The following is an 11,322-nucleotide window of genomic DNA, read 5'->3' as shown; positions in this document are numbered from 1 at the left end:
TGCGTTGGGACCGTGCGCACGCGCGTGTCTGGGGCTGGGGGCTTCCTGACAGCAGGGGGCGGGGGCTCCAGGGAGGAGAGGTCGGCTGGAGGTGACGCACTTTACAGATTGGAACCCTCAGGTTCAGGCAAGTGAGACGACCTCCTAGTCGGGGTCACACCGGCGGGCTGGTGTCCCCTCTTGCGGATGCGGGAGTGCCGCACTCAAGTCACCCGCTGAGTCCGAGTCTTCCCCGGGTTGGGGAACGTCACTGTCTCGGCACCGCCCCGGTCACTAATCCCTCTGGGCTACCGTACGCCCACCGGCTCTTGCCCCAGGCCTGGCCCCGTACCCTCCACGGCCTGACCTCCGGCGTGTCCTTGGGTAAGTCACTTCCTGTCTCAGAGCCTCAGTTTCCTCATTCCAGGCATGGGGCGCAGCGGCCCCGAGCAGAGCAGCGGACCGTGACGGGCAGCGCCCGGCCACCTGGACCCACAGCCCGGCCGCCGGGGGCGGGGGGGGGCCAAGACGGGGCGTGGCCAAGGTGGGGCGTGGCGTCGTGGGCGGGGCCAAACGGGAGGTGCGCACTGGCTGTCGCGGAGACGGCGTCGGGGCCGGGGGCGGGGCTGGGGCGAGGGGCGGGGCGAGGGGCGGTTGCGACGTAGCCGACGCCGGAGGGGAGGGGCTCGAGCGGTAGTGGGATGACAGGGCTTACAGCTCAGGTGGCGACCAAGTCCAGGCGGCGGGGGCGGGATTCCGTGAGGGCCGGAGCTAAGGCCTCCTGAGAACTCGGTATCCCACCCCGGCGGGAGGGAGGCTCGAGGCGCTTGGAGGCCCGTAGCTTCGGAGGCGGGGCTCTGTGGCGACGTCGCGTACGCCGGGGGCGGGGCCTTCCGGGATGGGGCGGGCTCAGCGCGGGCGGGGCCGGGAGGGTTGCTCGTGGCGACGACGCGTGCGCCAGGGGCGGGGCCTTCCGGGATGGGGCGGGCCGAGCAAGGCGGGCGGTGGTAACTGGGCCCGCGGGCGGTGGCTAGACGGACAGACTGACAGGTGGACCGCGGCAGGAGGACGGGCTGCGGCGGCCGGGCGCGCCGTGCCACCGCAATGACAGGTGAGTGCGGGCCGGCTGGTGGTGTCTGCTGTCCCTGGACGTGCGCGCGGCCCGGTGGCCCCCAGGGCCTGGCTGCCCCCACGTCGCCCGGGGCCGCTCCTCGCCGGCGGCCTGGTGACCTTGCCCGCGACCGCCTCCCTGTCGGCGAGACGACGGCAGAGCGGCGACCAGCCTGGGGCCGCGCGGTAGGCGGGGGCCGCCGTCGGGCCCACGAGGGTTCTGGGGGCCGGGGGCCACTAGGCATCTGTGGGTGCAGAGGTGCTGGGGTGGGCATGCAGCCTGACAGAGTGGGAGGTGAAAGTGAAAACGGGCCGGGAGCGCTCTGCGGTCCTCCTGGGCTCCTGGCGGGAGATCCAGAAGCTCCATCCTCAGCCGTAGACGCCACGCCCCAGCAGGCCGTGTGTTCCTGGGCCGTGTGTGGCATCCTTGGGACTCTGTGCTCCCTCCCCGGCCACACCCTTCCGGGACGATAGACCAGGAGAATCAAGGACCCAGACTGGGCTCCCCAAGGCTTTGTGCTTTTCCCAGGATGAGGTCTCCAGCCCAGCCATCCTCCGAGACCTTCTCTATACTGAGGACCTGCCCGTCATCCTCCTGACCCCAGCCGAGCAGAGTGACCCTGCTCTATGAACCTTTCTCAGTTGGAGAAGCCCCATTAGGGTGATGGGCTGATGACGGACGAGATCCCATAGCAAGGTGGTCAGGGATTGTGGGGCCTCCCAGAAGCCATGCCTTATTCCTGAGGGCCCCACTCTTCTGCCTGGTGGAGCAGAATTCACCAAGGGGTAGCCCAGGGGGTCAGGGAGACCCCAGAAGTCCCTCTTCTCTCTCCCCACAGCTCACTGGAGTTGCAGCCTGGGTCCTGCACGCGTAGGATTTCATGGGTTGGAACCTGATAACTTCTGGGACACCAGCGTCCCAGCTTAGTCCATAAGAGACCGCAGTTGCCAACTGCTCCCATGTCGTCTCTCTGAATCCTTTGTATTTGGGGCTGCTGTTTCTGAGCACCTACTGTGTGCGCGGCCCTATGTCAGGCACGGCCCAACCAGAATTGCCATGGGGGGACACGTGGAATGTTCTCTCTGTGTGGATGAGGAAACAAAAACCCAGTGGCAGAGTCCAGACTAGACCTGTGTCCTGCCCGGCCCCTGATGACCTTTCCTCCTGCCATCTGCTGGGCCTCTAGAGACCTCCCTCATGGCCCTTCATTTTCGGGATGCGGAACTGAGGCCCAGAGAGTGCAGGCCTTGGGGGTCAGATGGGCAGCCGTGCAAGGCTGCATGCTTGGCGTTGCTGGCTCACTGGCCCTGGGTGCTGACAGGGGCCCGCCTCGTGCTAGTTCTGGGGCTTCCATGGTGGGCTGCAGGGTGAGCAAGTGTGGGACACAGTGCATCCTGGAGGCTGGGATGGTGTCTGCACAGGGCCAGCACCGGTGAGGGGTCACCGCAGCTGTGCCTGTTGCTCTGGAAGCATCCCTGCCGTGTGGTGTGCTGGGGGTGAGCAGTCTCAGCTCCACGCCAAGGCCGGGGCGGGTGCTGGGGCAGCAGGGGAAGCTGAGGCCCAAGCATCTGGACTGCAGGGGGGCAGGGTCAGGGGAACTTAGGAAGGCCTCTTGAGGGGAGGACAGTAAGCTGAGCACGAGTTAGTCAGGTGGAAACCACAGGAACAGGTCTTCTTGGCCCCTGGCAGGGGTCCCAGGCAGTACGGTGCAGCCTCCATGGCTCAAGGACGTCGGGGGCCAGGTGAGAGCAGATGGTCCAGCTCCCACAGGGCCTTGAGTGCCAGGCCAGGATAACAGGTTGGGGGCCTGTGGTGCAGCTGGGCAAAGAGGTCGGGGAGATGGGGCTTCGTGAAGGGAGCTGGCAGAGCCTGGTGAGTTTTGTGCCAGAGCGTTCCTCTTCCTTTATTCTATAAAACCCGGCAAAGACTGTTCATCAGGACCCAGGACCAAGGTGGTTGGTTTCCTTTTCCGTGCTTTTTCATGCCTCCAAGTGGCCATCTGGGTGTGGTTTGTGTACACAGCTCACAGCGACTACAGGAAGCACAGGGTGTGGCAAAGCCTGGAGCCTTGGCCCCCAGGCAGTGCCGCCTCGCCGTGCTGCTGTGTTGTGCCATGCCGCTGTGCCAGGTGACTCATGGCTGGGCAGCAGAGGCCCGCAGGGCCTGCTTGGCTAGTGGCCCTCAGGGCGGAGGAGCTGCTGCAGGGTGCTGGCTGCCATCTACTGACAGCCCTTGCCCCTGGGCCTTGGGCCTATGCCCATGCATTCCAGAAATCTTTAGTGAGCACCTACTGTGTGCCAGCCCTGTGCACAGGTGCACACGGTGGGGAGGCAGCGCTAGACAGGATAGCCTCTGGCCTGCCCTTGTGAGCCTGGCCGGGAACAGACATGATGCAGCTAAGTGCACAGTTAATAAGTGTGTCAGTTAGAGGGGCGGAAAGTCTGGATGTCAAGAGATCACCCCAGCACTGACCCACAGATTCATCCGCTTTCACATGACCCCCATTTGTTCATCAAAATTCAACAATGGAGTTTCCAAATAATATTTCTTTTTAGTTAATAGATTTTACTTTTAGAGCAGTTTTGTTTACAGAAAATTGAGCACATAGCACAGAGGGTCCCATACCACCCCCACCAAGTGTCCTCTGTCCTCAGCGTCTTGCCTTGGTGTGGTGCCTTTGTTACGACTGATGAACCACTGTGCATGCGTTATTACTAACTGAAGTCCGTGGTTCACGGTGTGGTTCACTCCTCGTGCTGTACGTTCTGTGAGTTTTAGAAAGTGCATAATGTCCTAGATCCACCATTACAGTATCATATAGATTAGTTTCACTGCCCTAAATCCTTTGTACTCCGCCTATTCATCCCTCCCTCTTCCCTAACCCGCGTCGACCACCGACCCTTTTACTGTCTCCATAGTTTTGCGTTTTCTGGAATATTGTATAGTTGGAATCATACGTAGTATGTAACCTTTTCGAATTGGCTTCTTTTACTCTTAGCAATATTCACGTAAGTTTCTTACCTATCTTTTCAGATTTCATAGGTCTTTTCTTTTTATCACTGAATTATGTTTCATTGTATGGATGAGCCACAGTTTAATTATCCATTCACTTTGTGTGTGTGGTAAAATATTCAGAACATAAAGTTTACCATTTTAACCATTTCAGTGGCATTAAATACATTCACGATGTTGTGAAACCATCATCGCTATCCATTTCCAGAGCTTTTTCATCATCCGAAAGAGAGACTCTGCCCCTGTTAAACAGTAACTCCTCTTTCTCCCCTGTTCTCAGCTCCTGGTAATCACTATTCTACTTTCTGCCTCTAGAATGTGCCCATGCTAGGTATTTTACCTAAGTGGAATCATACTACATTGTCCTTTTGTGTTTGACTTATCTCACTGAGCATAATGTTCCCAAGGTTCATCCATGTATTTGAATATTTCATTCCTTTTTATGGCTCTGTAATACTCCATTTTGTGTATATACCGGGTTTGTTTTATCCATTCATCTGTCCGTGGACTTTTGGGTTATTTCTACCTTTTGACTATTGTGACTAATGCTGCAATGAAAATGGGTATGCAAGTATCTCAGTCCTTGCTTTCAGTTCTTTTGGATCTGTACCGAAAAGTGGAATTGCTGGGTCATGTAGTAACTCTGTTTGCCTTTCCCCAGAACTGCTGTACTGTTTTCCACAGTGGCTGTGCCGTTTTACGTGCCCACCAGCAGCGCATGAGAGTTCCAATGTCTCTACATCCTCGTTGTCCATATATATCACACTAATGAGTGTGAAGTGGGATCTCATTGTGGTTTGATTTTCATTTCCCTAATGACTAGTGATGTTGAGCATCTTTTCATGTGCTTAGTAGTCATTTGTATATCTTCTTTAGAGAAATGCCTATTCAAGTCCTTTGCCCATTTTTGAATTGGATTGCTTGGGGGTTTTTTGTTGTGGTGTAGGAGTTCCTTATATATTCTGGATATTAATCCCTTATCAGATATATGATTTATAAATATTTTCTCCCATTGTATGGGTTTTCTTTTGACTCTCTCTCTTTTTTTTTTACCATTCAAACTAGGGTTTATTTCTGGAATAAAGAACTCCTGCAACTCAACAACAACACAAACCACAAACTAGGGTTTATTGTCTCTACTGTTCCATTGGTGGATATGTCTGTCCTTATATTAGGACCACCCTGTTTTGATTACTGTAGCTTTGCAGTAAGTTTTGAAATCAGAAAGTGTGAGTCTTCCAACTTTGTTCTTCCTTTTCAGAATTGTTTTTGCTATGAAAGTCCCTTGAGATTCCATATGAATTTTAGAATGAGTTTTTCTATTTCTGCTAAAAGAAAAAAAAATTGGGGTTTGAATAGGGATTACGTTGAATTTGTAGATCACCTTGATAGGATTATCATTTTCGCAATATTAAGCCTTCCAGTCCATGAACTTGGGACGTCTTTCCATTTGTTTGGGTCTTCTTTAATTTCTTTCAGCAATGTTTTGTAGTTGTCACTGTACCACTCTTTCACTTCCTTGGTTATATTTATTCCTAAATATTTTATTCTTTTTTTTTTTTTTTTGCAGGGGAAGATTCCCCCTGAGCTAACATCTGTTGCCAATCTTCCTCCTTTTTTCCTTTTTTCCCCTGCAAAGCCCCAGTACATACTTGTATATATGGTAAGTCTTTCTGGTTCTTCTGTGTGAGCCACTGCCACAGCATGGCTGCTGACAGATGGGTGGTGTTGCTCCACGCTGGGGAACTGAACCTGGACTGCCGAAGTGGCGTGCACTGAACTTTAGCTGTGAGGCTATCAGGGCCGGCTCGATATTTTATTCCTTTTTTTTTTTTTGAGGAAGGTTAGCTTTGCCACCAGTCCTCCCCTTTTTGCCGAGGAAGACTGGCCCTGAGCTAACGTCTGTGCCCATCTTCCTCTACTTTATATGTGGGATGCCTGCCACAGCATGGCTTGACAAGTGGTGCGTAGTTCTGCACCTGGGATCTGAACTGTTGAACCCGAGGCCACTGAAGCGGAATGTGCGAACTTAACCACTGTGCCACCGGGCCAGCCCCAATATTTTATTCTTTTTGACATTATTGTAAATGGAATTGTTTTCTTATTTTCTTTTTTGGATTGTTCATTGTTTGTGTATAGAAATACAACTGATTTTTTTTTAAATGGACTGACTATAGAACCCTTTTTTTTTTGGAAGAAGATTAGCCCTGAACTAACATCCACTGCCAATCTTCCTCTTTTTGCTGAGGAAGACTGGCCCTGAGCTAACATCTGTGCCCATCTTCCTCTACTTTATACGTGGGACACCGCCACAGCATGGCTTGACAAGCGGTGCATAGGTTCATACCCGGGATCTGAACTTGCAAACCCCGGGCTGCCAAAGTGGAACATGTGAACAGCTGTGCCACCAGGCCAGCCCCAGAACACTTTTTTTTTTTCTTGGGAAGATTCGCTCTGAGCTAACATCTGTTGCCAATCTTCCTCTGTTTTTTTTCTCCCTGAAGCCCCAGTACATAGTTGTACATTTTAGTTGTGAGTCCTTCTAGTTCTGTGTGAGCTGCTGCCACAGCATGGCTACTGACAGATGAGTGGTGTGGTTCCACGCCTGGGAACCAAACCCAGGCCGCCGAAGCAGAGCGTGCCGAACTTTAACCATTAGGTCGTTGGGGCTGGCTCGAAATGCAACTGATTTTTGTGTGTTGATTTGGTATCATGCTACTTTGCTGAATTCCCTCTAACAGTTGTTTTTTTAAAATCTGAGGCATTTTCTATATATAAGATCATGTCAGTCATCTGCAAACAGATAATTTTACTTCTTCCTTTCAATTTGGATGCCTTTTATTTCCTTTTTTTGCCTAATTTATCTGTTGAACTTCCAGTACTGTGTCAAATAGAAGTGGTGAGAGTGGGTAGCCTTGTCTGATCTTAGAAAAGCTTTTAGTCTTTCACCATTCACAATGATATTTTCTGTAGGCTTTTATTATATGACCTTTATCATGTTGAGGAAGTTTTCTTCTATTCCTAATTTTTTTTCTTTAATCAAGAAATAGTGTTGAATTTTGTCGAATGCTTTTTCTCCATCCCTTGAGATGATCGTGTGTTTCCCCTTTGTTCTATTAACGTGGTGTATTATGTTGATGGATTTTCATATGTTGAACCATCCTTGCAGTCCATGAATAAATCCCACTTGGTCATGATATATAATCCTTTTAATATTTTGCTGTATTCAATTTTCTAATATTTTGTGGAGGATTTTTGCATTGATGTTCATAAGGAATGTTGGTTGTAGTTTTCTTTTCTCAGAGTGTCCTTGTCTGGCTTTGGTATCAGGGTACTGCTGGCCTCAAACAATGAGTTAGGAAGTAAGTGTTCCCTCCTTTCCAATTTTTTTGAAGAGTTTGAGAAGAATTGGTGTTAATTCTTTAAGTGTTGGTAGAATTCACTAGCAAAGCCATCTGGTCCTGGGCTTTTATATGTTGAGACAATTTTGATTACTGATTTAATCTCCTTACTAGTTATAGGTCTATTCAGATTTTCTATTTCCTCATGATTCAGTTTTGGTAGATTTTGTGTTTTTAGAATTGTGTCCAGGTCATCTAAGTTGTCTAGTTCGTTGGCGTACAATGTTCATAGTATTCTCTTATGCTCCTTTTTATTTCTGTAAAATTGGCAGTAATGGTCCCACTTTCATTTCTGATGTTAGTAGTTTGAGTCTTCTCTCTTTTTTTCTTTGTCACTCTAGCTAACAGTTTGTCAATTTTGTTGATCTTTTCAAAGAACCAGCTGTTGGTTTTGTTGATGTTTTCTGATTTTCTGTTTTCTGTTGCGTCTGTCTTCACTTTGGCCTTCATGATGTCCCCTTCTGCCAGCTTTGGGTTTAGTTTGCTCTCCCTTTTGTAGTTCCTTAAGTGGAACATTAAGTTACTGGTTTGAGATCTTTCTTCTTTTTTAATGCATTTACAGCTGTAAATTTCTCTCTCAACACTGCTTTCACTGCATTCCTTAAGTTTTGGTATTCTGTGTTTTTATTTTCATTTGTCTCAAGGTATTAGTTTCCCTCATGATTTCTTCCTTGATCCATTGGTTGTTTAATTTCCATGTAATTGTGTATTTTCCAGTGTTCTTTCTGTTATTGATTTCTAGCTTTATTCCATGTGATCAGAAAAGATCTTTTGTATGATTTCAGTCTTTTAAAATCTATTAAGACTTGTTTTGTGGCCAGACTTGTTTTGTGATCTATCCTGGAGAATGTTCCCTGTGCACTTGAGGATAACGTATATTCTGCTGCTGTCGGGTGGAGTGTTCTGTACGTGTCTGTTAGGTAGCGTTGGTTTGTGAGGCTGTTCACATCCTCTGTTTCCTTACTGATCTGCTGTCTGGTTGTTCTGTTACTGAAAATGGGGTATTAAAGTTTCCAGCTATTATTGTGAGGCTGTCTGTTCCTCCCTTCGGTTTTGCCAGTGTTTGCTACATATATCTTGGGTCTCTGATATTTGGTGCACGTGTTTGTTATATCTTCTGGTGAATTTACTCTTTTATTAACATATAATGTGCTTCTTTGTCTCTTTAACAGTTTTTTACTTAGTATCTGTTCTTTCTCATATGACTATAGCCACTAAGCTGTCTTTTGGCTACTATTTGCATGGAATAGCTTTCTCCGTTCTTTTACTTTCAGCCTATTTGTGTCTTCGGATCTAAAGTGAGTCTTTTGAAGATACCATATAGTTGAGTCTTATTTTTTCCAATCCTGAGAGGAAAAAACTCTTTTTCTCTTCTACTCCTACACACGCACACTCATACTTCTAACACTTCTGGTCACAAAGTGTGTGATTTTCCTCCCCACCAAGCAATTCTCCAGTTCTCCGTGGACACCACCTGGGGGTCCTACAATTTAACTCAGTCTGACACTGTCTATCCAGAGATTGCGTTACGTCCCACAGGCTGAGGGCTCAGTCCCACAGGACTGCTTCCAGTTCAGATGCCAGTTACAGGTTCAGGTTGTCAGCTGAACTGAGCCAGCTTCTGATTGACTCATGACACCCCTTCCTCAGGTTTGGTCGTCTGCTAGAACAGCTCCCAGAACTAAGGGAAACACTTTACTTACTATTGCCGATTTATTAGAAGGATATTTCAAAGGATACAGATGAACATCCAGCTGGAAGAGATGCACAGGGCATGCCTGTGGGAAGGGGCGCAGAGTATCCATGCCCCTCCCAGGTGGGCTGCCCTCCTAGCACCTGCACGTGTTCACTGACCGCAAGTGCACCACCTCGTCTTTTGGGTTTTTATGGAGTCTTCATTATGTAGATGTGACTGGTTAAATCATTGGCCATTGGGGATTGATTCAACCTCCAGCCCCTCTGCCCTCCCGGGAGGCTGGGGGTTGGGGGATGCAGAGGGCCGAAAGTCCCACCCCTCCCATCCTGGGGTTGGTTCCTGGTGACCAGCTCCCAGCCTGTGGTTATTTAGGGGCTTTGCAGAAGTCACCTCATTAACACACACTCAGATGAAGTTGAATGGGGCTCGGGGCTCGTTATGAGTAACAAAAGATACCCTTTCCCCTGGCTCTTAGCACTTAGGAAGTTCCAAGGGTTTTAGAAACTGTGTGCCAGGAAGTGGGATGAAGACCAAGTCTGTGTTTCTTATTGTAAATCACAGTATCGCAAGTCCATTCTGCTGATCTTGTCTCCTGGTTGGAGAGTTGACTCCATTTACATTTAGGCGAGGACTAACTGTGCTGCCTTTGTGCTGTTTGTCTTTTGTACGTCTTGTAGCCTAAAGTCCTTCATTTCTTCTAGTACTGCTTTTGTGTTTAGTTGATTTTCTGTGGTAAGACGTTTTTCTTTTCTTTTTTTTGTGAGGAAGATTGTCACTGAGCTAACATCTTCCTCTATTTTATGTGGGACACTGCCACAGCGTGGCTTGATGAGTGGTGTGTAGGTCCATGCCCGGGATCCGACCCTACAAATCCTAGGCCGCTGAAGCGGAGCGCATGAAATTAACCACTACACCACTGGGCTGGCCCCCATTTTGATTTGGGTTTGTGTATATTCTGTGGACATATTTCTTGTGGTTACCATGAGGATTACATGTAACGTTCTAAAGTTATAACTGTCTAATTTGAATTGATACCAACTTCAATTATATACAAAGCTTGACTCCTCTGCAATCCTGCCTGCCCTTTGCCCTTCCTCAGGCCTGGCTATTTCCAGAGGGCCCTGCGGGGACCCGTGGGCAGCGGCCCTCGGCCTCTCTGAGTTTATTTTCTGTGGGAAGCTCTCAGGTGCAGAAGAGAGAGCCCAGAGGCTCCGCTCTGCTTTTCAGAACTCTGGACCATTCTTGCCGCCCCACCCCCATCCCCATCTTCTGGCGAGGGGTCAGGAGGCCCCGGAGGCCCCGGGGCTCTGAGCTGTGTGCCAAGCCCATGGGGCTAGGATGTCAGCAGTTGTCCAGCTGTTTGCAGTGAGTGCGCCTCCCGTGTGCTGGAATGCCTTGCTGGGAGGGGTCTGCGCCAACGCCACGTCCTGTGTGTGGAACTCGCCACTCCCTCTTCAGGCCACGCTGGCTCATGCCCTCTGCACTCTCTGCTTCTGTTTCAGAGCAGACCTACTGTGACCGCCTGGTCCAGGACACGCCTTTCCTCACGGGCCCTGGGCGCCTGAGTGAGCAGCAGGTGGACAGGATCATCCTCCAGCTGAACCGCTACTACCCCCAGATCCTCAGCAACAAGGACGCGGAAAAGGTGCCGAGGGGTGGGCCAGAGGCTGCTCTCCTGCCCCCTCCTTTCTGGGCTGGAGAGAGCGGGAGGCAGGACAGCTCGGAGGTGGAAGCTTGTCTCCTGGGGGTGCCCTTGGATCCAGAACATCAGCTCTCTGAGCCTCAGTGTCTTCATATGTCATCGGGAGGTGCTGGGGGGAATCACAGGAGACAACACATGACAGCACGCCACAAACCTGGGAGGAGGAGCCGGGGGAGGTGAGGAGGGAGAGGGCAGGGAGAGGTGAGGAGGGAGGGGAGTGAGGGGAGGTGAGGAGGGAGGGCAGGGGGGAGGGCTGGGGTGGGAGAGGAAGCAGGGAGAGGTGAGGGAGGAGGGCATGGGGGAGGTGAGGAGGGAGGGCAGGGGGGAGGCTGGGGTGGGAGAGGAAGCAGGCAGAGGTGAGGGAGGAGGGCATTGGGGAGGTGAGGAGGGAGGGCAGGGGGGAGGGCTGGGGTGGGAGAGG

The 11,322-nt window shown here is 50.7% G+C and overlaps 1 protein-coding gene across 1 annotated transcript in view; it reads left to right on the top strand.

Annotated features, from left to right (window-relative positions):
* Window positions 1-903: 903 nt before the first annotated feature.
* Window positions 904-11,322, top strand: part of LOC124233890 (caspase recruitment domain-containing protein 19) — a 19,423-nt gene continuing 9,004 nt past the window's right edge. The window contains exons 1-2 of the mRNA XM_046651164.1: window positions 904-1,090; window positions 10,702-10,844. Coding sequence (XP_046507120.1) covers window positions 1,084-1,090; window positions 10,702-10,844 — 150 coding nt within the window. The 5' untranslated portion in view covers window positions 904-1,083. The remainder of the gene's footprint in view (window positions 1,091-10,701; window positions 10,845-11,322) is intronic.

This window comes from Equus quagga, unplaced genomic scaffold (assembly GCF_021613505.1).
Source record: "Equus quagga isolate Etosha38 unplaced genomic scaffold, UCLA_HA_Equagga_1.0 270_RagTag, whole genome shotgun sequence".
In the NCBI taxonomy this organism is placed as follows: Eukaryota; Metazoa; Chordata; class Mammalia; order Perissodactyla; family Equidae; genus Equus; species Equus quagga.
This window is presented reverse-complemented; position numbering and strand designations above follow the sequence as displayed.